The sequence below is a fragment of the Perca flavescens genome, chromosome 9 (genome assembly GCF_004354835.1).
Source record: "Perca flavescens isolate YP-PL-M2 chromosome 9, PFLA_1.0, whole genome shotgun sequence".
NCBI classification, from domain to species: domain Eukaryota; kingdom Metazoa; phylum Chordata; class Actinopteri; order Perciformes; family Percidae; genus Perca; species Perca flavescens.
In genome coordinates, this window is record NC_041339.1 from 32,162,684 (window position 1) to 32,188,543 (window position 25,860).

General features: G+C 40.8%; 1 protein-coding gene across 1 annotated transcript in view; it reads left to right on the plus strand.

The window, feature by feature from the left end:
- Positions 1–1,305: 1,305 nt before the first annotated feature.
- Positions 1,306–25,860, plus strand: part of LOC114560975 (thiamine transporter 1-like) — a 46,510-nt gene continuing 21,955 nt past the window's right edge. The window contains exon 1 of the mRNA XM_028586607.1: positions 1,306–1,384. Coding sequence (XP_028442408.1) covers positions 1,306–1,384 — 79 coding nt within the window. The remainder of the gene's footprint in view (positions 1,385–25,860) is intronic.

The window sequence follows — 25,860 nt, forward strand, 5'->3', positions numbered from 1 at the left end:
GGCTGCAACTCCCCCTCCTCGGCCTGAGCCTCTAGGAATTTGAGTATTAATATGACTGGGAGGAGTCGCTTCATTTAGACTAATATATTCTTCATGGCCCAGCCAGGTTTCAGTAAGACAGAATAGATCAATTTGATTATCATATATCAATTCATTTATTAGTACTGTTTTAGAAGACAGAGATCTGATATTTAGTAATCCACATCTAATTTTCCTATTCTTTTCTATCATTGCAGTGGTAGTTTTAATTCCAATTAGGTAGTATTGCCCCTCTCTTGGTTACCTTTGATTTAACTGATCTTAGTCGAGGAACAGACACCGTCTCATTTTCTTTTGGGACAGTCTGTGGCTGGCGTGAACTGGATGCTAAATTGACTATGTTTGCAGTCAACTTCTTATTACTTAGGGGCTTCACCACTTTGTATGGTCTGTTGTTGATTATAATTGGAATAGTACTAGTACTACATGTTACTGGAATAGCACTAGTACTACATGTTACTGGAATAATACTAGTACTACATGTTATCCTGCAGAAAACATTTTCAGATTCATCCACTTGTATAGTGCTATCAGGATCAATACCTGGGGGACATGAATCTGTGATATTTTCAACAGAATGTCAATACTTGCCTTTCAGTGTGGTCGTTATGTTGTCAGATAGCATTGTAAGGTGACCATCATGCTTCAGGAGGTTGGGCATTTCCCAGAACAAGTTGAAGTTGTCAACATAGGGAATGCTCAGGGAAGTGCAGAGTGGTTACAGCCAGGTGTGGAGCCAGAACAGTCTGGACCATCTCTCCGCACCCTTCCTGTAGGTAGGTAGAGGCCCAGAGATGACAATCCGTTTACCTGTGCCCATCAGGATGGAGAGGAGAGTGGTGAAGTCTCTCCGGAGTGCTGTTGACCGTTCCTCTCTGATGTCGTTTGTGCCCACATGCACGATGATGTTGTCGACCTTGGCGTGGCGGGCGAGGATGCCGGGAAGTTTGTGCTGGAAGTCACGGACCTTGGCACCGGGGAAGCAGTAGACCTTGGAGGGACCGCTAGGTAAAGGGGGAATGTGGAGGTCCCTTACCATGGAGCTTCCGATGATCAGCGTGGAGGTTGATGAGTCCGAGGGGGGAGAGTCCGCCCTCAATGGGCGCGTCGACTGTGTGGATGGACCAGGATGAGCTGCGTGGGGACATGGCAGAGAAGGGAACTCCTCGTTGTTCATCAGAATGCTGTAGCGATTTTCTAGTTGTAGGGGTTGGGCTGGGGCTGAGCGTTGTCCTGACCGCCTGCTCTGGTGCTTGCTTACACGACATGGCCCAGGCTGGTGTGGAGTGGGGCTGGTCAGCAGAGCTGGCTGGGTCCTCAGCAGAAGCGGAGGAGAGACAAGAGGGTCAGAGGTTGTATTAGTGCGTGGTGGGGTGAGAGTATTGCAGGGCACAGTGGAATCAAGACATCCGACAGTGTGTGTGTGAGGGGAACTTCCAATGATAATGGAGTCGAGGAACTGTTCACTTGCCTTGATCTGGTGGAGAGTCAATATTCTGGATTCAAGTTCCACTATCTTCTGGCTGAACAGGAGGCACGAGTCACAGCCAGGTAAACAGCTGAGGGAAGGCATCGTGTAGCTTGCTAGTTTAGCTAGTAGCAATGTTGATGGAGGCCGTCTCCTAAAACCGATCCCTTTTCACAAGTCGAATTACAATGCAGGTGCTCCTGCTTGTGTTAGCAAGCTGTGGATAGCCCGTTACTGCTACCAAAATATAGAATAGAATTCCAAGGAGGCAAAATCCTATGTGGTCTGCTTTACCTCACGCTAGTAGGCAGGCTAACTAGCCGTTAGCACAACAAATACCTAGACGTTAGCTAACGGAGCGGAGGAAAGTCTTGCAAACAACGGAAAAACTGTGGCCAGACAGGTCCGGTTAAAATACAGCTAAAACGGTGTAAATAGTGACTGTATTTCATTGTGGAGGACTTAAAATCGCAAGACTTTAAGCGTTAAGCATCTGCAAAAAAGCGTTAATCATCTTTACATAAATCCATCTTTTCTACAACTCGTAGTATTGTGTGACAAAAAGAACGCAACAACCCGCGGTTATTCCTTTTTCGACATGGATGTGATGTCACACTCAAGCTACTAGTCGCGATTACAAGACAAAAAGAACGCACCATTAGCTAGCACCACCGAAGTGCGCAGAGCTCAAGCTAAACAACACACTACACAAACATGAAATTAATTTAGCCAACGTTAGTACTACTTGTTATTGTCTCCTTCACGAGTGACAATGGGATGCCTCCGTTTCAGATGCTCCCACATTGCTGTTGTGCTGGTGTGGTATGCCAAATCCATTTGGCAAACAGCGCAAATAACAACACCCTTACGTTTGGGACTAAATTTGAAGTATTCCCATACCTTCGATGATTTAGGGCAAGCTGCTTTTTTAGGACTTTTTCTTTTATTGGGGCTTTTTGCAGGGCTTTGTTGGGAATTATGTGAGGAGGTTGCTGTTTCGTCCTCCATTCTGCAATGTTTTGGTCTCCCACGTGTGTGTGGCGAGATGTGGCGAAGCGTCGACGCAAAAAATATGACGTCGACGTAATTTTGACGTTGACGCGTCAACATCATCGACGCGTCGCTACAGGCCTACTATTAACATTGCAAAGTGAGTATCTATGTTTGAGGTAAAGTGAGCATTGCTCCTGCATCATATTTAGTCGTGTGGTCATGCAAGTGAAAGCTCATTAAAGATGCTGACAGAGCCGTTATTGAAACAGATAACAAAGTTTAAAGATGCCACCATGGCCACCTGTTTGACTCCACCTCTGTTCATGAACATTAAAGAAGCAGTCCGTCATAGAGAAGGATGAGATCATACAACATTGGACTGTGGCAGTAATGCCTCATTCTGGGTTTGCCAATAAAATATAGAAGATGACAATGCTGGTGTGCTGCATTCAAACTTTAACGTCTTACTATGTTATTGTAATCCGGATTGATTTAACACTTTCCTGTTTTGATTCATGAACAAAAAGTGCTGCTTCAAAATAAAGGCCTTTGAAACATTGTATGGAAGGCAAGGATGATCTATAAAGTTTGGTCTGTAAATGCTTTCTGCAAACATAAGCCATCATATTGCTAGTTTAATATGAAATTGCTCTGCACATAAAGTTTATTATAGATAATTTGCAGTCAATCTTGTGTACACATATTCTTGTTGCAGGTAGTGCAAGTAACTGCAGAGCAAACAGTTTGTTAAAGTCGATAGGTGTCAGACAATTGTGATCTTAATTTCTTCCTTAGGTAGTAGCAGGCAGTTTAGATTCAAAAGGTGGAAAGTGGCAAACTCAGATGAAGCTAAACATAACATTTTCCTCAGAGCAATATTACTGGTGTTGGAAAGGGTGATATGTCAATATGGATGATAACAGAAGCTGTATTGTAAAGAATGAACACAACAGAATTTCCCCACCATGGTATTTTGCAAGAGCCTGGAGGGGTGGAGTCAGGTCATTAAGTAGATTTGGTGCACCTGATCATCTGCTACACTGCTTAAGCTGGTGACAGTCAGTCTCTATTCCTCTCTTACCCTGTTTGTTTGGTGATGGTTTTCTCTTTTTTCACAGACAAAACTGCTGTTGCATAAAAAGCCACCCCTACATGGTTTCACTTCAACATGATCTTCAGTTGGACAAAGAAGAAACTTAGTAGTTACAACATGAGTGTGGTCTTGAGTCTTGTGGTCTTGTCTGTTCTGTCACGTTAGCACACATGGTTTATAGTGCAGTTGAGTTGGGAAGGTTACAAAAAGATGTGAATGCATCCCTAATCTGGTCCCATGTGCTGGATAATGTCCCCATTCAGGCAAGCAATATTTAGGCAAATCTACATTTTCCATGCTTGTTGAATTACTCAAACCTTAAACTAAATGAAATTTTTTTCAGAGCACACTATAAATCTGAACATCTTTCCCCATGACACTGCTTGCATACATTGGTTTGCTTGGACAGAAAATAACCAAAGTTTGTCAGGCAGTAAGTGTTTTTGCATTGTTGCTGCAGGTATTAGAATATTCAATATTCTGTAGTTGGCATGTTATTTTATTCTAATTTCATATTTTGAATAATCAAAATTCCTAGCATTTTCCTAAACATAATGTGTATACTAAAAGAGATTTCAATGCTAATCAAAATGTGAGGACTAATCCATCACATTGTAAGACCGAATGGTGCCTAAACATTTCTGGCACGTCAATCCATGTATGATTTTATTCATTTATTTCACACCATCTGGCTACTATTCATCTGGAAAATGTGAAGCAGCAATCAACAGAATTTTGTACTAAAACATTAATATTTGTAAAATGCTTAAATTAACATTAACACATATAATCCCAAATGAAACTGTGTTGGAGTGTGAATGATCAGCATGTTAATTGGATGTCTTTTAAAGGTCTGGAATTTAAATCATCAGAATATTACCTTAATGAAAGAAACTCAATTTTAGTGATTATGAATTAGGCAAACATGCTTTTTCATATTCACATCTTACTTCATATTAGTGTCTATTATACAGAAGTATTCTTCTTTGCTTCGTTCTCGTTTTCTATCAAGAGCCAGAATTTATTTTTGTTGGCTATAAATTGCAATAGGTGTAAACCAAGCCTTGGGTATCCTGTGAGAAAATGAAATCTCAGATGGGCCAATCTGGAATCTTCCCTTTATGATGTCATAAGGGGAAAGGGCTCCTTGAGCCCATGAGAAAGAGAGAGACATCATGGCTTGCAAACGAGCAAAGCAGGGCAGTTGGTCAAGGTCACACCCCCACCCTCCACCTTGCCTCACTTCGCTCCTCCTGAATAGCATTTAAAGCTAAAGACACAGAAATGGCACATCCTAAGGAAAGCTCATTGTGGGACTGGCTTTAGTGGCTGTAATTCTGCACCAAGGCTGAATTTTGGGAAAGAGACTTTAGATACAGTATTAGGGGACCACTGAGGCCTATATAAAAGCATCCAAAAAGCAGCATTTCATAGGACCTTTAAAGTTGCTTAAAACCTAAATTAAATTAAATTGCTAGCTAACAGTAGTCTAAGGAAAGTATCTGTGATACAGTACGTGCACATCTGTGTAATAAGAGACAGAGAAAACCATCTACTGTCTGAAAGTATTTTCAGCTTTCTCTGTGTGGTGCACAGAGTGTGTGGACCAGCCAAAGAAACATGTAGATTCAGTAAGAATACACTCCCTTTCACTGACATGACCGCTGTGCCCTTCACTACAGGGCCCCTGTAGGGTCTGGAAAGTAGGAAAAACTTTAGAAACCTAAAACTAGATGCTGTACTTTGGAAAATAGTCAGCAGCTGAATTTTACCAGAAATGATTGCTCAATTTAATCCCAAATAAACTATATTTTTTTGCTTGTTTAACTGACATGCTGCGTGAAACACTATAGGTTACAGTAGTTTAGCATTATTGAATTGGAAGGGTACCTATTGAAAACTTCCTGTATTTGATCTACAGTATAATTAGTGCCACATTAGATAAACTGAGAAACAAGAAGTTCATTTCATTCACCCTTTTTAAGTTGCAACAACTTTAGAAAATTAAGTAAATACTAAATTTAAACTTACCAAGCACATATAAAGTAAACAACCAAAAAAGACTATAGTTATATTTACTTACTTTTTCAAGGAAATCAGTTTACCTGATATTTTTAAGTAAGATCAACTTGTCAGACTTTACGGTGTTCCATGCAGCTTCCCAGGATATATTCATAGGATTGTAATTGATTTTTTAAAACATTACTAATTGTTATTTTGCAATCACACAAACTTGCACTTTTTATTTTTTTTTTACGTTATGTCAGACACAGTAGTTCTTCATAGCTCCAATAATATCCAGTGTGAGTAGCAGTTTAATTAAAGCAGCAGTAGGTAGTTATCAATCTTTCTGCATATTGTCATTTTCATAGAAGTGCTGATATATAACAGTATCTGGATGAAATGAATGATTAGTACTTGTAATACTGTATGAAATTGAGCATACTCATGCTCGTCTGATGGGAGAGGCTGGACAGAGATTAGAGGGAGAGCTGCAACAGGAGGTCTCACTCTCCATCAAATTATGGCGTTTTTTGACCAAATACCTTCTGCAGTTTTAACTGCATTTTCAGAGTAGCGTCCCCAACACCGCTTGTGTGTGCGCACCTTACGCTAAAGGCTGCTAGAACTACTATGTCTTCCTTTTGACTGCTGTGTGGATGGAGGCAGTACTATCTAAGATCCACAAAGTGGGTTGAATTGAGATATTTAAAAGTTCAAACCCTCAGGAGGTACGAGTTCAAACAGGAAGCTGGGCCACACTGGACCCGTGTCTAATACAGTGGCAGAATATAAGTGCTACCGAGCGTAGTTTCAAATCTACTTCTTCAATGCGTCTTTATCAGGTGAATCGTTGGGGGCAGTGCTGCTTTTACTTCACACAAATGTGGCGATGGCCTCTAAGTACTTGTTAAGAATTATTGCAAGTCGTGCAGCTCTATCTCTGTCGGATCTATAAATAGTATCTCCTGACAAATTGAGGTTGCCCTTATCAGAAAATTGAGATTTCACAGCTTTGAGGGTGAGATGTGAAGTGACACATCAAAGGGCTTTTGGGCTCGGTTGAGCTGGGTGGGGGGCTGATGGCAAAATGGAAAGAATGTCTTGCTCAGAAAAAGGAGAGCCAGATGAATATGGAGCTAGAAATGCACTGCTTGTCTTCAGCTGGTGACAAGTGATGAAGAAATGGGAAGTCAAGACGGTGTGGCAAGAAAGGGAAAGATTCATTTAAGGGCATAAATTACAATACATTAATATTAACAGATGGAATCCAAGTCAGATATTTTATCAGCTACCATTTGAGCTATAAATTAAAAATGATCCTGATTATCTGTTCATATAACCTTCCCTGTGTTACTGAAAATACTGCCATCTACTCTAAATTTATAGAATATATAGAATTCATTCATCATATTTTTTTTCCCCTTAATCAATGATGGGGCCAAGTGATGTGGTGACTGTCTTACACCGTAGTATTACTACATTAGCTTGCAGGGAGTAAAATGTACTTGTTTTTAACTTGAGGTTTTACTCAGCACAGTTAATATGATAACTTGGCTTCTTAAAGCAACCCCCTTTAGTGTCAACAGACTGATAAAATCTGACACAGACAGGTTCACTCACTCTGTCAGCAGTCTTAAGGGGCTGACACACCAAGGAGATTATTGGCCGTTGGACAGACTGGCGAGGTCGGTGACTCGAGTCTGTTCGGTGTGTCCCGTGCCGTCGTCAGTCTGGGGGGCTGTCGGCATTCATTTTGGCCGACCTGATGTGTTCAGTCGGCGGCAGGGCAGTCGGGACTCACCTGGAAATGGCGAGCGGAATGAGCGTGACTAGAGTCTCTCAAAATCTGATGAAAATCTTTTAAACTGACCTTTGTTGAGCTGAAATGAAGACAGATTCAGCAACTGCATGGCCTATTTCTCACTTAAAATAAGAAACATGTTTCAGTGAACTATTTTAGTACAATATGAGATCATATTCTGAACGGCAGCCATGACAGTCTGGCTTTGAATTTCCGGAGAAAACAAACCCATGTGACACGTTCGTCCAATCAGCTGCCGGTTTTCATTTCTTGGGCAACAATACAGAGTATCGCGGCCTGCTGCTATGGAGACGTATTACGTTTCTCAAGTCGGTGTCGCCTCAGTGTGTTCCGAGGCAGTTTTTTGGACCGCAACTGATCATTTCCACTGGCTTTTCTGCCGAGGGTCGACCGTCTGGTTGTTGTGTAAGCACCTTTTTAGTCCGTCCTCATATGCCTCTCAACCAACTGATAAGGATGCAAACAAGAACAGAACTCCCACCCCTGATGGCGGATGTCAAGCCTCCGGGTAAGGATATAATGTACAGAACACAAGCCTCCTTTTGGACCCATTACAGAAACTCAGCCCTAACCCTCATTAAAACCAAAACTGGGTATATAAGTTCTGCAGTGTAATGTAATTCCACATCTAATTTAAAAGTCAACAACTACTTTCACTGATTACTGGGTGTATATTAATTTACTTATTTTTAAAAGATTGCTACCTGAATAAAAACAAGACTAAGAGTCTAATGGGTCTGTTCTGAGGCACAGCAGTGATTTAAGCAAAATGGAAACGTTGGCATGCTAACATGCTTACAATGACAATACTAACATGCCAATGTCAAGAACATATAATCTTATCTGGCATATTAGCATGCTAACATTTGCTAACTATGACAAAAGGCAAAGTACAAGGCTCTATGAGTACAACACTGTTTTGTTCAAGTATTTGGCAGATTTAAATATTGGCCGAGTGATCACCAAAGCCAGCTGGAATTTGACTGAGAATTTGATGGCATTCTATCTGTAAGTTGTTGTATATTTTGTCTGGGAGAGTTTTCATAATGCATTCATAGAACAAAGTGTCCACAGAAGTCTTTTGTATTATGCATAATAACTTTTATCTTCTGCTCTATTCGACTTAGACAGATAAGAGCTGGAAGTCTATACCTGTGTCAACAGAGGTCCAGTATATCTCTGCTCTGCTCCATTCACAGTGGCCAGTGGCTATAGCCTCTCTCTGCTGATAGTGGAACTATCTTCAGCCTTCATCTCTATCTGCTCTGATGGCCAATCCACCAACTGTATTAAAAACTGCTCAAGCAAAATATCAAACAAGGCAGTTGTCAGTCGCCTTAAGCATATGATATTTGTGTTTGTACCAGCATGTAGAGCACACATATCTGGAAAGTTTGCATTCCACCATATTCTATATCTCTTATGTGTTGCTCTGAATTATGTATGAAGGAAGGCATGACTGTACCATCACTGATAACATGCGCAGAGATACTACAAGGGCTGTGTCATCTAGCTTATACTTTCAAATGAGGTTAGTTAACTAGCACTTTAATGAAATGAGATCACTGTGGGTGGTGTACTCCTAACGACTAATGAGAACATACAGCTAAAGACAAGTTTTGTGTGGACTCTGATTTTACATGGGTTTTGTAATTAAAGGCTTTACGTAAGAGGCCTCCACATGCTTGCTTTTTGTATAATGTGCTCATAGTCATCTTTAGAATTATGTTAGGTACACATCCTCATTTTACCCTTGCAGGGCTCCAGTGAAAATAATGACTTTTTCCCAGTAATTTGGTTCATACTGTAGGTGAGGGATAGGCAGTTCAAATAGTTTGATCAAATCATTTGAACTTTTACTAAGTTGGACTTTGAATGGAATTATTTTTAATGTAAGGATACATCGGTACCTATAATGATCTTTCCTTTCATCCCGTTGCACTGCTGTCACAGCTATATTTTCCCTGTCTGATGTCTTTGTCAGGCACATGCATACATGCACAAAGCCAAAAATAAATCCTGTTATGCATATATGACCAAGAAATCAGATTACATGTCCTATTACCTTACGACATGCGCATATTGTGAAACGGTTGTTGGTTTGGAACAGGTGGTTAACGTTGTTAATTGAAACAAAATGGTAACACTTTATAGTAATGGTATATGAATTATCATGAATTTATACATGACTTCATGCATGAAAATTCATTACATTCAAGTAGTACTTCATGAACTAATCAGTAATGTACAAGGATTAATAGTATATCATGCATGACTTAATGCTAGGGGTGGTACGGTTCATGAAAAAACATTCGAACCGCTCGGTCCGCTTGTCTTGGTTCGGAGCGCGTGTGCCGCACGGTTCGGTTATTGTAAGTGCAATGATAAGACCAATAAGTACTTTATCAAACCATATGAATGTGTATCCCAGGCCAGGATAGGAAATGAACTAACAACGTAAACTGTTTTTATGTTTAACGTATTCTGACTTATTCAAAAGACGGAGCTTTAAGAGTTCCTCTCTTTTTCTTTTAAAGATACATTTTTGTAAGAGCTACACTGAAGTTGGCAGTTTGATGAATGCAAGTTATTTCAATTGATATTCTGTAATATTTCAATCTTCATGTGCTAAACAGGCATATAAGTTCATGTAGATGGCAATACACAGTCTCCTTTTTTTGCCAAATAAATGAAAAGCATGTTGAAATCATCCATGTCTTCCCTCTTGCTGTATCAAAATCTCACCTAGCTTTCCTCAGAGATGGTCCCAATAATGTGCTTAAAGTCAAGTCAAATTCAGTTTGTGCATGATTACATGATATAACTATAAAATTATTTAATACTGTATCCTACATTGTGGATAATTAAGCTATATATCATATGCTGAAGTATATTTCTGGAGTGTTAAAGATTAAAAGAAAAAATAAGAACCGTACAGACCGAAAACCGTGAACCTAAAACCGTGATACAAACCGAACTGGTTTTGTGAACCGTACAACCCTTACTTAATGCATCAATTAAGGTATTTGAATCGTCATGATTTCTGATTTATTAATTATGTTCATGTCTTCAAAAACTGACCACTCACAGCAGTGTGCATATATTCTGAAGAATTGTAGTGTTGTAATCATGGTTAACTAAGCATTACTACTTCATCTTAAAGGAAAGTATGTGGGCATGATTCTTCTTGACTTGCAAAAAGATTTTGATACTGTAAACCATGCAATACTACTATCAAAGCTACAATGTATAGGCTTCAGAAATACTGCTGTGAAATGGTTCACCTCTTACCTCACTGGACGGACTCAAGTTTGTGATGTTGAGGGGATCATATCAGATTCTCTGGATATTGCTTGTGGGGTGCCCCAAGGTTCAATCCTTGGCCCTCTTTTATTTTTAGTTTATATTAATGACATGCCAGCTGCGGTGAAATGTAAACTGCTTTTATATGCTGATGACTCTGCATTACTGGTTTCTGGGGATGATATCAGCAAGATTGAGAAGACTCTAGGTAATGAATTAAATAGTGTTAGTAAGTGGCTTATAGACAAAAGGCTTTCAATACATCTGGGAAAAACTAAGTCCATTTTATTTGGAACAAAAAGAAAGTTGTCTAGAACAAATGCACTTAAGGTTACATGTAATGGCACTGAAATAGTGTCTCAGAAAAGTGTTACATACCTGGGGTTAACATTAGAGCAGTTATTAACCTGTAAATCTATTGCTGATAAAATATTATCCAAATGTGCTGGTAAACTAAAATTCCTGTATCACAGGACAAGGCATCTAGATTATTCTATCAAGAAATTACTGGTTATATCATTGATTCCATGTCATTTCGATTATGCATGTGGATTATAGACTGCAAGGGATGCAAAACAATGTTATCCGCTACCTGTTGAATGCACCCCACGGTCTCATACTGATAGAGATGCTTTTAACAGGGTAGGGTTGCTGCCAGTACATGTTAGAGTGGAGCAGTTAAAGTTGAATCATATGTATAATGTTATAAATGGCTCTGCTCCCAAATATCTACATTCCCATATAAAAAATTGTTCACTCAAGTAGGAAATTTATTAATTTTACTTTTTCCTAGTGGTGGGCGGATCGATTCAAATATCGATAATATCGATACCAATGTTGGTATTGATATTGATCAATACCAGTGTAATGAGATCGATACTTAGTTTTAGTTTCTCTCCAGTATGCACCGCTGCGGTTTCATCAAAGAGGAGACCTGGACACATATAGAGGTTTACTCCTCGATGCAGCGGCCGCAGGTTCAACTCCGACCTGCGGCCCTTTGCTGCATTTATTTTATTTATTTATTTATTTCAGGACAATGCACATTTAATGAGCATGTACAGCAGTACACGTAAAAGTGCCAGATTGTAGCCCAAAGGCTAATTTCCATCTGTAGTGCATGTCATTCCCCCTCTTTCTCCCCTTTCATGTCTTCATCTGTCCTGTGGAAATAAAGGCCTTTAAATGCCCAAAAATAATCTTAAAAAAAAAAGAGGCGACCTGGCTGTCTGTGTCTGTTTAGGTGCTGCTCCTGTCACAGCGCAGAGCAGACACACTTTGCTCCTCCTCCCCCCTCTTGTGATTTGATGTTGTACCGTCATGTGACTTAGCGGCGCCAGGCAAACAAGCAAGCAAGCAGCCAGGCCTGACAGCGGCCAGCAGCACACAAACACAAGTAGGACAGAAACAGAGCAGAAGAATGTCAGAGAGGAAGAGGCTATATTTTCAGGCCAAAAATGAAACCACGGCAAGCTGTATAATTTATAAAAAAGGCTGTAAGGTACCGTGAACACAACAAATTTATACAACCATATGAAAATTCTGTCCTGGGTTTTAACTTATTAATAATCCAATGGAAAAAAACACTTGAAGGACATGAAAATGCATTCAGATTTAGCAATTTGAAGATGCATCCACCTTAATTATTAAAACGTGTCGGTATCATACCGTTATCGGCGATACTGCCCCTGTATTTATTCTGTATCGGATCGATACCAAATTTTGCAGTATTGCACTCTACTACTTTTTACTAACTTCTAAGTGTCTGAACACCAGAAATGTCTTGACAATTTTTTTAATTTCAGGGGTCACAAAGATGATTGCTGGATATGCCACCATTAATCATATCTTATTTGTCAATGATAAAGATGGACCAGGTCAGCACTTTATTTGAAGGGCCACAAACATGATGAAGTACTGAAGAAGTAATGTTTAGTTAATCATGATTACAACACAATTCAGTTTCTTTAGCCTGTCACTTTAACTACAGATTTACCTATGAGGAAGACATGGACATCATTAATAAATCAGAAATCATGATTGAAATACCCTAATTGATGCATGAATTATCCTATTCTGCATTACGTCATGCATGAGATACTATTAATCCTTGATAGTTCATGAAGTACTACATGAATGAATTCATGCTTTTTCATGCTTCAATTCATGATAATGATAATTCATGTACCATTATTAAAGTCTTACAAACAAAACTACTTGGTTATAGTTTTAGGAAAAGATCATGGTTTGAGTTGAAATAAGTAAGTACTACATGAACAGTCTTCTGGGCGAAAGTCTTGTGTTTGACTCATCCATCCATCCATCCATCCCACCCACTGATCTACCCCTTCCTCCTGAGGTAGATTAGAAATGTATTTGTCATATGTCAAAAACAGACTTTATCCAGGATAAAATACACATAAGACACATAATTAAGAATTAAGTTTAGTTGTAAATGTAATTTTTAGGAGTCAGTGCTTTAATAAGGCACCTTGTGGATAATGCCTACTGAATGAGTGTTGCTATGCAGTCAGCTCATAAAATATTGACGTTATTTTTTAGAATCCACGCCTTGAGGAATATAGAGTTGTGCTGGAGGTAAAAGTGCGTCCTAGTCAGTTTGGGCTGATGTACCCAATAACACTGAATACAGATCAAACATGAGAGCTCCAAGCATCAGACAGGCTTGCACACACGCATACATACACACATACACATTTGTGTTGTGTCATTATCACTGTTCTCAGTCACTACTGCTGTAATGTCGGGATCGGCTGCAATTCAGACATTAGAATGCATAGAGTCGTTAAATGATCAGCATCATTGGCGGGGTAGATAATGGGCTGTCGAGTCATTGATGCTCAGTGCAATCAAAGAGACATGGACTCAAGCCAGACAGGCAGGCAGCTAATGCTGATCAGAATCACCTTAGACGTGGTTGAAACGGACAGATTATTAATTAGAAATATATTTGTGATAAGTCAAAAACTGACTTTATCCGGGAAAAAATACACATAAAACACATAATTAAGAATGAAGTTTAGTTGCAAATGTAATTTTTAGGAGTCAGTGCTTTAATAAGGCACCTTGTGGATAAGGCCTACTGAATGAGTGTTGTTATACAGTCAACTCTATGATGCTCGTGAAATATTGAAGGTATTTTTTAGAATCCACGCCTTGAGGAATATAGAGTTGTGCTAGAGGCAAAAGTGGGTCCTAGTCAGTTTGAGCTGATGTACCCAATAACACGTTTGTGTTGTCATTATCACTGCTCTCAGTCACTACTGCTGCAATGTCGGGATCGGCTGCAATTCAGACATTAGAATGCATAGTCGCTAAATGATCAGCATCATTGGCGGGGTAGATAATGGGCTGTCGAGTCATTGATGCTCAGTGCAATCAAAGAGACATGGACTCAAGCCAGACAGGCAGGCAGCTAATGCTGATCAGAATCAGCTTAGACCTTGTTGAAACGGACAGATTAATAATTGCAGGATGAAATGGACTGGCACTACTCTATAAAAGAACTGAATATTAAAGTAGAGGTAGCAAAATACCTCCTATCTCTGCCCTTCTGCTCAACTCCAAACTAGTGTCTCCCTCATAACTGGCTTCATTAGCAGTCAGTGAGAAGCAACATTAGCGCTGCCCCTTCCCTCTAACACTAATAAATGTTCACCGCGTCTAGATTAACACTTCTCTCCGTGCCCTTCTCATCATCTTACAGTATTTTACATCGTTTTCCCAAGCCTCAAAGGGGGTCACGCTGTCTGGTCCCCATGAATAGCCACTTCACGCCCACCTCCCATTACTAGAAACAGTGGTGTTGCTGTAAACTTACGGCCATATTCATCATAGTTATGATTCTGTGACAGGGTCGTCTCCCTGCCTGAGATGCCGGGCTTGTAAAGACTGCCTTGCTGCCAGCGGGCCTCCTGTTATGAAGCCTGTAATTGGCTGATTGGCGGTGAGGAGAATGTGCCGCTGTCTTGTGGATGGATGACCAATAAGACGCGAGTGTGGTCCCTAGGGCAGGCAGGTACCTACCTATTAAGGGCTCCTTTTCACAGTTCGACGCCTCATTGTCATTGTTGTACACATCGAACCTTTACACGCTATCATTTTTTTCCTCTCCAAGTGCCTTTACCTCTGACATAGACTAGGAAACTATAACTTCTAAATTGTCTGTTGTTCAAAGAAAGTACATCCTGGCACAGTTTTCTCTGCTGTGGGATGTTTGATTGCCCGACTTTTCTTGCGAGTGGTTAAACAATGGTCCTCGAAATTGCCTGTGTCCTTAAAAACGGCAGTGTCGAACGGTGGTAATTAAATTTAAGGTCCTCTCCGCAGTGGATAATTCACCTTACTATTCATTTTGTCTACGCACGTCACCTCTATCCGCACAGACTGTACTTGGCAGCAGATGTTTGGCTTTCTGAGGCACAATAGCTCAAAGAGCCATTAAACAGAATTGTATGTAATATTTACAAAGGTTGGTATTTTCAATCAGTCTTTATACACCGCAAGAGCTTTTCCCTCCATTACCATGCAAAATGCGGTGCAGGTTTAGAGGGTAAGGAGGGTAAATACTCTGTCTTCATGTCAAGATTATCTATGCACCTTTTAGGCAGTGCTGGAAGCTGCTTTTGTTTAATAAAGGGCTGATTAATGAACGGAGCCACGGTGGGAGATAGGAAGATAGAGTCGGAGAGAAAGAAAGAGAAACTCTCCAGAGTCTGAGCAATCTCAACCCCCTGCACACACATAGATATGTGTAAGGTCCCTGTCTGCCTTTGTCTGAATTAAAGCCTGTTTTTCCCATCTGTTATTTTTCTGACAGGAGCAGGAACAGCTCAACATTGCATCATTCAGCCACACCTAGGTTTTTCTTTCTTTGTAAAAAGCATCAAAGGAACCTGGAGCTTTGAGGAAGGCTTTTTAATCAGAGAAGAATGTGAACGGGGCTCTATATAGGGCCAGTCATCTGTATCCATTCAATACGTTTTATACCCATCAGATCAAAGCCGAGTATTCACTGAAGAGCCTATCTCAGACAATTCCTCTGGATGTTTTATTTTATTTTTTTTAAGTTTTCTTTAAGCTCACTAATTAATAACACACTTACTGCCAACTTTGGTGTGCTGTGAAAAGGATGTGAGAATTACTGTACTCCAAGAATAACTGCAACTGTGACTTTTCAGCCCCTGTCTTTACAGTTTGTGCGTGCTCGCCCAAAGACAGGGAGCAGTATTATTCTGAATTCCCTAATCAGATTTTGTTATTCATTTGCTGCGGTTTAAATCCCCAAATCCCATCTCCCTTACACAACTGTAATACATTTATGATGTTTATTGTTTCTGTACCAACACTTATCATTGATCCAGAGTGAATATCCACTGCTGAAACTGGTGGATTCGGTTGAATCTTGATTTTAAAAGACCTTCAAAAATGACAGATAGCAGTGCCCAGCTCCCATCCACTTTGCAATTTAACAGCCCATAATTTCACTCACTGTATTCTGCTGCCAATTAATTACCCTGTAATTATGAAAATATGGGATATGTGATTAAAATGCTTACCAACAAATTATAAACTGGTGGCACTGTGAGTCCAAAGCGTGTAGGCCATTACCATTGTTTCACACTGGTAATGACATAACGGCCGGCAGATAAAACCAGACAGTACAAAGAATATACATGTTCTTACATCTGTGATATACGTACAGAAGGTTGTATGGCTTTGTGTGTGTGTGTGTGTGTGTGTGTGTGTGTGTGTGTGTGTGTGTGTGTGTGTGTGTGTTCGTGTGTCCACATGAGAAGGAAGGGGTACCTTAAGTTAAACAATTAAAGGCTGTCCATGTGGAGGCAGCGTCTAGAGACAAAGGTCGGGGCAAATTAGACAGCCTTATCACAGACTGTGTGTGTGTGTGTGTGTGTGTGTGTGTGTGTGTGTGTGTGTGTGTGTGTGTGTGTGTGTGTGTGTGTGACGAAAAGTGCTTTCCTGGTTGTCCTGGAAACCTCTTCCTTCCCTCACCCGAAAGCCACGAATCAATTATTCATTACATTGTGTTATTGCATGAAATCTGACTGTTGTCTGCCCTTTGCATATACAGTGCGAAAGCGTGGCTAAATTCTTCAATAGTTCATTAGTAAAACCTGCGTTCCTATGGAAACTCTTTGTGCATTTTCAGTGGCCGAGCTCACCAGACTGCTGATTGCGAATGTACACCTCATGCTAATCAATGAGGCTTTATGAGGCAGTTAAAGTGGCTCTGACAGCTCATTAGAAGAGTCATGGATAATGTATAAATGATCCATACAAATATGATCTTAATCATATATATTTGATTTGTGCATGTTTATTTTCTGTGTCCCACATGTTGCTGTCTGTGTGAGAGAAAGCACATATGAGGAATAAGAGTGTATGTATGAGGAATAAGAGTGTATGTATTTGTATTTGTATGTCACGTGTGAGTACATGCATGCTTTCTTACCTTCGTGACTTTTGCAGTGCACATGGCCATGTGTTACAAACACAAAAATCGATGCCAGCGCTGATCGGAATCAAGCTGTGGTATGGACTACGGGGCATTGCAGATGCCTTCCTAACCTGAATCAATTAAGATATCATGCAAGCGCAAACAAATAACTATTTGATTCCACAGAGATTGAGATCAGGCTCTCTCTCTCTCTCTCTCTCTCTCTCTCTCTCTCTCTCTCAAACAGTTTGCAGCCCTGCAGTACCGTGACTTTCTTTGCTCCCCTAAAGAGTAATTATTTTATTTAAAGAAAAAGGCCATGGACTGTCAAGTGTTTCTTACGGTCTGTTTTCGTCAGCTGTGCAGCTGAGACAAAGGGATAAGAAGCAGAGACTATCTCTCTCATCAGCCTGCATACAGATCCATTGACTGTTGGACAGCTATTATTTATGAGGGCTCCCACATCTTAAATTCACTGGATGCAGCCTCTTAGTCCTGGTAGTCCAGTAGATTACAAAATCTTTTATATCTGTCTTGAGCCGGTGCAGTCACTTGTAAATTGCATAGTGAGTGCATAATCTTGATGATATGGTAGTAGTCGTTTTTAAAGTGGACATATTATGCTTTTTTGTATTTTCTGTCATATCTGTAATGGTATAATGTCCGATTTTCATGTTAAACGTTGTTCAAATAATGAGGTAAATGTATTTTAGAGCAATCCCTGTGAGCTAAAACGTTCAGATTTCCAACTGTTCTAAATGCTCTGGTTTCAACAGTTTTTTTCTACTCTCGGCTAAGTGTTACGCAGCTCTAAGCCGGCCTGCTATGATTGGTCATCGGCTCTAGCCAGGCAGGACTGGAGTTTTTTTGGCGGTGGTGTTAACATTGTCGAATGGTGTTAACATTGTCGCATGTAGCTACATTTGGGTGACCAAACGTTCTCTTTTGCCTGGACATATCCACTTTTTACCTACTGTCCGGTCCGTCCGGGGGGGGATTCATAAATTCATGAAAATGTCCAGTTTTCACTGTTTGTCATGGGACCATTAAGCGTGTACTTAAATTGACTGGCGCTTTTCACACAATACTACGGTACTTTGTTTTGTGACGTAATTCCCGAGAGGCTGCCTTGTGGGCAGCTCTGTGATGCGCACATACACAGGGACCAGAGCAGACAGCGGAGAAGCACACAGGGGAGACACTTTGTTTCTCTCACTATGACTCTAGAGTCGGTACTCGCTCGCTGTCACTCTCACTTCTCCCTCGCTCGCCCTCATTTAAATAATAGGCCGTAGTAATTATGACGGGAGCTAAGCAGGAAGTAAGATGACAAAGCATAAGAGTATAATTCTGCATAAGGAGGCAGGCTTGGGTGGTTTATGGGTCAAACAAACTCTAGTCTATATCCACAATGTTCCACTTCCGTGATTGCTCCATTTTCGCCGTATATCCTTCCTTTCGGCCACATGTCCGTTACCTTCCGCTTTCTTTGTGTTGTAATTTTAAACTCCGGTGGATTCATGAGGACTATGGTTAACTGCTCCTCAGATCTCTGCAGGGTAAATCCAGACAGCTAGCTAGACTATCTGTCCAATCTGAGTTTTCTGTTGCACGACTAAAACAACTTTTGAACGTAAACATGTTCCACCAAAACAACTTCCTTCCCGATGCTATTTTGCAGCTGCACCTGGGCTCCGTGCGGCGTTTAGCACCACCCCTGACGATTGTGTGTTTAAAGAAATGCAAATGAACCAGAGCACCTTTCTCTCCCATCCCAAAATGGTGTGTGGAATAACCAGACCTTCCTCCACAGCGCTGTGGAGGAGGAAGGTCTGGCAATGCAGGATTAAACCAAAACTTTCACCCAGAGACCAGGATTTGTGTAATGTCTGAAAATAAAACTAAACCGTATGTTTTATTTTTTTACTTTATGGAACAAACGGAGTAACGTTTTGCTTCACATGTGTGTATTTTTATCATTTTATATTTTATCTATATCATTTTATTACATGAGCACATGCATATTTTTGCTGATGTTGGTTCAAAAACTGTTACCAAAGTTCCTAATAAATGATTGATTAATGAATTAATTTTGTTATCCCCATGAAGACATTTATTCACATTGCAGGCACAAAAATGAACATACATTTTAAAATGCAAATCACATGTGATAACGCATGATAAATACCTATACCATTGTTACACCACAAAATCACAATACAGCAATGAATAAGGATTTTGCAACAGGATAATGTAAGGAATGGAAATGGAAAGTCCACTGGCTTTGCTGTAATACCTGGCCAACCCCCCTCAATCAGTGTAATGCACCAGACAGTGTGTTCTTAACAATTAAGCCCTCGGGACATTCAGTCTGAACTTAAAGTAAAGCCAGGTTCTTTGACCCAGTGATCCTGCGCTAGTGAACAGGACCCGAGGGGGAATCGGCGAGCAGCTCGACTTGCTGAGCTAAAGTGCAGCCTGTGCTCTGTCAGGCTCAGAGGAGGGTCGAGGGAAGGGCACTTACACCTCAGAGAGCCGACAAGACAACAACGTTCCACCCGGCCCCGTCCATGTTTGACTTCAGTAAACAACAGCAGATGAACATAAACAAGGATGGATGTCAACGTGATCCCGACTGCCCAGGAGGCACAGGCATGTCTGCAGGCCGACCCGAAACTAAACTAAACCAAACAAACCCAAACAGAGCGTTTGAGATTTTATCAGCTGCTTGTCTGTGGCCTCGCGTTTAATTTGTTCACCAACGCCTCCCCGCCGCTGCCTCATCCCCGGCTTCCTCCTAGATATCGCCTGCTGGGTTTGCTGCCCACTGTGCCATGAGGATGTCGCTCATAGAGAGAGACAGAGCAATTCCACGGCGACTGGTGTGAAAATAGGGAGTTTAACCAGAGGGGGTTGGAGAAAATGGCTTGTTCTGTCCTGTCTCGTTTGCTCTGGCTGAGGCGGGCACTCGGCCACACTTGGCCTCTCTGGCCTGACCGATCACATAAATACACACACAAAGGGCTCGCCGTTGCTTAGGAGAAGGCCTGCTGCCTGTTGTCATTCTCTGGTAGAGTCAATTGCTGCCCGTGGATAGTCACACATCATGACACAGGCAAAGACAAAGTGGGGGGATTGTTTGTGTGTCACGGAGACAGAAAGAAAAACAGTCTAGTGCACATTTGAGAGAGGCCGTGAAGGAGATGAGAAGTCAAACATCAATTTAAAGAAAGCTAAATATCCACAAAATGATGTGACGACACACAAAACATTCTCAAAGATATAACTATATATATAACTTTCTGGAAACCATTGTATCGTAACTTAAACATAAAAAACACTGACTCAATAGCAGTGTGATAGTCCATGCAGCCAATTATGTAACTGTAAGTTTGGTGTATGTTAAGTATAGTGTAGCTTAGCCCACTAGCACTATTTCTTTTGCATAATCAGTCCCTCTCCCTATTTCATGGTGTCTTTACGACACAAACCATATCAGGCATTATATATAAATGTTAGAAAATAATATATATGATACAGGTAACAAATGGACCACCATGGACGCTGGCTTAACTTCAAATTTCATGCTAAGTTTTATACTGGTTCAACACAGCTGCGGGCTGATACATCATGTTTATAAGAAGGGAGAATGAATGCGAGAGTGAGGGAGACAGCCAACGATATGCTCCACAAGACCTTTGACTACGACAGACTGACAGGTGAAGGAAAGCCAGCGAGTTCAGAGGCTGCAAAGTTAGTTAACTGGCAGACGAGAAGATGGCACAGATATGAAGGTTGGAAGCCTGAGGGTGCACAATGTCAAAAGGGGGAAGCAGAAACCCACTGAGCACCAGGGGCCGTTAGACACTCGGATTTAATCAGAGCATCTGTCTGGCAAGTCTATAAAACTTTATGCAAGCACTTCTAATTTCAGGGATGCATTCATTAACATAGGAACCAAAGAGGCTACACTCTGTAGAGAAAAGATCAAATGTATGCCCATGGAGATGGATACATAAGGGAGACAGCAATGACATTAAACAACTACGTTCAACAATGATATTTTTAAACTATTAATGCTTTTTGTACCATTAATTAATCATATAATATCTTCGCAAAATAACTACAGTATTGTTACTGTATGGTTAGGCAACTAAAACAAGTTCAGGGCATACTTGAAGTCATTTCATGCAGTTCAGTGCAACGATTTGTAGTCACTGACGATGTAATGTCAATTTCTTTAAGCTAATACGTCACCGTCCAAATGCACATCAGTGAATGATCGAAGATTGGATCAAACTACCGTGACTTTAAGGCACTGCTTCTGACTGTTGGATTATTATGTCAATTCAGGCTGTTGCTGGTTTGAACTGTTTTGTTCAGTTTGCATCTAGCACCATTGTAAGCAGTGCTAAAAGACCACGTTTATTTACCGCAAAATTTATTCGTTCAGAGTTGGTTGGGAGGATTACATACATACAAAGAGATAACATAAAATCATATAATTTATGTTTATATTTAACATTATACCTCAATGGACAGCAGCTAAAGTCCACACCAGGCAATTGCAGCAGCATGAGTGTAAATGTAATTCAGTTAAAGTCTGGTGTAATTTTCTCTCTTGTATAGCTTACTGCCTCTCTCTCTCTCTCTCTCTCTCTCTCTCTCTCTCTCTCTCTCTCTCTCTCTCTCTCACACACACACACACACACACACTCACAATTGCTCACTCCAAACTTATCTCCACATTCCAACGAGCACACATTAATTCAGTTAAGGCTGACAAATCTTACAGCCATATGCAGCGCAAACAGTCAGCTCTTTTGACCACTGCTGTGTCATTTCCCCACATGAGTTCATCAGTTCAGCACTGCAAGGGGACCAAACCTCCCCCGTGCATTATGCATGCCCTCATTTACCTAATTGAAACTGAAAATGTTATGTTCCACTCCGATACTCGTCTAATAGGCTGGCTCTCAGTAACCAGGCTTGTGAGGCAATTACAAACCACATCCATGAGTCTAGATGAATCTTAAAGTCTGGGGTGGGCACAGTGGGTGTGAGTGACTTTGTGTGTTTATAATGGGGGTCCAGGCCAGCTGAGAGCGATGCTGGAGAGATGTGAAGCCTAACCGACTAACTAATTATAAATGTCTTTTTTGGCTTTGCCTTTCTACTTCACACTGTTCTGTGTGGATGAGGGAACATCCCTGGCAGATCAAACGAGATGCTCCGCTTGGTTGGCTCAGCTTTAAGGCCTCCATTCAGAAACAACTGGGCGCCAAGTGAGAGCAGCCAAGGTGGCATCCTTATCCAACAGTTTAAGGGGATGAAATTTGGGGTGCTTTCACGCTGGCAGTTTCATCCAAATCTATGAGAGGTTTTCCTAAAACACTGGTTAATATAAACGCTTTTTCTGAACAAGACGGCACAATATTCATATTGCATATAGCAATGTTCATATCCAGTCGAGCTGCCGTAGTTTAAAAAACGCACACCATTCCAGCATCAGAATTCAGCTTTGGTAACTTTCCGACAAGTACAAATCTCAAACTCCCTTTGTTTTTCTACACAAATGCTTCCCTCAAATTATCATGTGTACAGACCTTAAGACATGGTTAGACAATGATTTGTACAAACTAGTTGTTTTACAACATTTATACTCAGGCCTTAACTGTGGTGTGGTTTCGTGGAAGAAGTAATTTTTGTGTAAGCTGGTCATACACTTTTGGTTGCGCAAGGGCGGTGTGCACCTGTCAATAGTGCTCATGTGGCTTCACCTACCAAAATGGGCACCAATCTCATTTCTTGGCAACGGTGTTACACAACTGCCCTTTATTGACTAAAGGACCCAAGCAGACCTGCAGATCGTAACAACAGTAAGGACGTCAGAAAGCAGACTAGCAGGGTTAAATGTAGGGGTAATAGTAGAACTCCGGACTCATGCACAAACCCACAGTGGAAATGGCCTTACAGTGAGCTTCAGATTTCCTATACTGTATGTCCTCCATCCCTGTGACCTGGGACAGTTTTTTTGTATGGGCGAACATCTATTACTGTCTCCTGTAGCCAGAAACAAGAGAGCAGAGTTGGTCCGGCCCCCGCAGGTGTGAAGCTCCACAGAGAATTAATTAGAAAAGATGGAAAAGGTGGCTGAGAAAGAGCACAGGGTATGGGTCTGTATTCTGGTTCAGAGCTGTTAGCGCAGCTGTAAGTGGTGCACAAGTTCAAACCAACATTTCACAAGTTCACAAAGTTCATAACAACTTCCACTGTTTGCCAAAGTTGCACCTCAGTGTTGACAGCAGCACAGATGCTCATGTTTTCAAGTCAAGAAGTCCCAGAGACGTGGCATAATGTGGATTTTTAAAGTGAGTTGTGGGTGTCTTTAATAGAGCCGTGACAGTAAACTGTGCCTTCGTATCTCCTCTCCGTTTGAAAGCAACTTAGCTATGTGAAAAGTTGGAGTAAAGATGACATTCGAGAGCAGGCGAAGCAAGGAGATGCACTGTCAACTTCTGTGATGCGCTACTGACTGGTGCACATCAATATCGTATAGGCCTATCCTAAGAATGATATGCCATTTCCCCCCCTTTTTCAGTGAGCCGTATAGCATATCAACTGTGATTTAACCTGTCTGTCCCTTAACAGCAGTCAATGTTTCAGAAAAAGTGAAAGCTATTTAGCCTAGCTTGCGTACGTTAGCACTGATTCCCTCTACTATAGATATTACTTTTCGTTAATAATGTTTTAACACCAGCTGAATGATTTGAAGCTCCCACACATTCAGTGTTGCGTTTGTCCCACATTATAAAAAGCAGAAAGTCTAGCTAGCATTAGCTGTCCCTTTTTCATAGGTCGAGTTACGCTAATGGCAAATTACCTGACCAGAGTAGTCTAGTCTAGTGACATTAGTACTCCATGCATTACATCGTGATTCAAATCATGACACAAAGTAGTAGAAATAGTCACAGGGTAACATAGCGCTATAATAAATAACAGATGGGGCTAATCCACGGCTAAATATGCCAGCCCCCCCAAGCTGGTTGACTGCCTGTGTGGTTGTATTGAAGTGATATTACAAACTATTTTTAGCTCGCACAGATATTGCAGCTTTCAAATTACCAGTATACTTTGTAAATGGGAACCAAACATTCAAGCCTGGAGGGGAACACTAAGGTAGGGAGCGCTACAACTGCAGAAAGATCTTTGTTTTGACTTGTGTACTTACATGGTCAAAAGTGTAATGACCAAACACTGGGGTGTATAAACTATAGTTTGACATTATCTTTTTATTAAATAAATCATGTTTTTGCAAGTTTTAAGTTATTAATGTAGCTTATATAGTAAATAGGTGCTATGATTCAACAATATATTTTCTTTATCTGTGTCAAGTGCAGAGTACTGACTGCACTTCAGAGAATAAATTGACTAATTGCTATTCTCAGATGGCCAATAATACAGCACTAATTCATAATGAGGCAATGGCATCAAGAAAGAGGTAACTTGATTAGCAAGGTCATTTAGAAAGTAGGATTTGGCAAACCACCTCTCAGATAAGTGAAGTATTAACATACAGTATGCCAGTATGACCTTAAAGTGAATTCCCTGCTTTCATTAGAATAATTAATGCCTAAATCTAGCGTGGAGTGCAACTTATTGTCATCTTCCTCAAATGCACTGTTGATTTTCTTCCTCTTTCGTCTTTAATGTTTTCCATTAACATATAAGGCTTAATGGGAATGGCTGCAAATTGCACTGCTGATTAAAAGAAAAGACACAAAGTAGTACATTTACTAGGAACACTGCCTCGAGGTTAAAATTAACAATCCGTGTTTCTAGAGATATCCAGCATTATTAAGAGTTGATTGGTCTTATTATATGTGAAAAGGTCACGAACTGATTGCCTTGTCCTCATCTATCTATCTATCTATCTATCTATCTATCTATCTATCTATCTATCTATCTATCTCAACCATCTATGTAAATTATTACAATGATTTCAATCCTGCCTGAGTTTTAAGGCTCCTAGATCTCTGCCAAAATGATGCATTCTAAGTACTGTTTCCTGTTTGGATACAAGCAAAAAAGAAATAGAGTCTTACAAAAGACAGCACTGCAAAGAATATGATTACTTGATTGCAGACGGAAGCACCCTGAAGGAGCTGGATAAGAGCTGTCAAACGGAAGGCTGAGTGGTGCTCGGAACTGAAAATACAGCAGAAAAAAACCTGTCCTACCACGGCAAGTAACTCTTAAGCTAATCTCGTCCTCCTCTTTCTTATACTTCTCTTCCTCCTCCTTCTCTGCCACGATTACCCCCACAAATCTGGATCTATTACTTTAAATGCAGAGAGAATAAAGGGAAGAAATTATGATAAAGGGTTGAAAGACAGAAACCAGAAGAGTGGTGGTAAAGAGAAAGAGGTACTGGCATTGCATGCACACACATTCACGCATGCTTGCAATCATGCACACCCCCACACTGGGAGCTAATGAAAAGGCAGCCTATTCACAGCTACCCAGAGCAGCCTGTAGGAATGAGAACTTGACAGAGAGAGAGAGAAAGAGGGAAAGAAAAAGAGAACAAGAGGTTCTGGATATTGGTTCGGAGGCAAAAGAGGACATCTCTGACAAGGTGTGGAGAGGGTGGTGATATG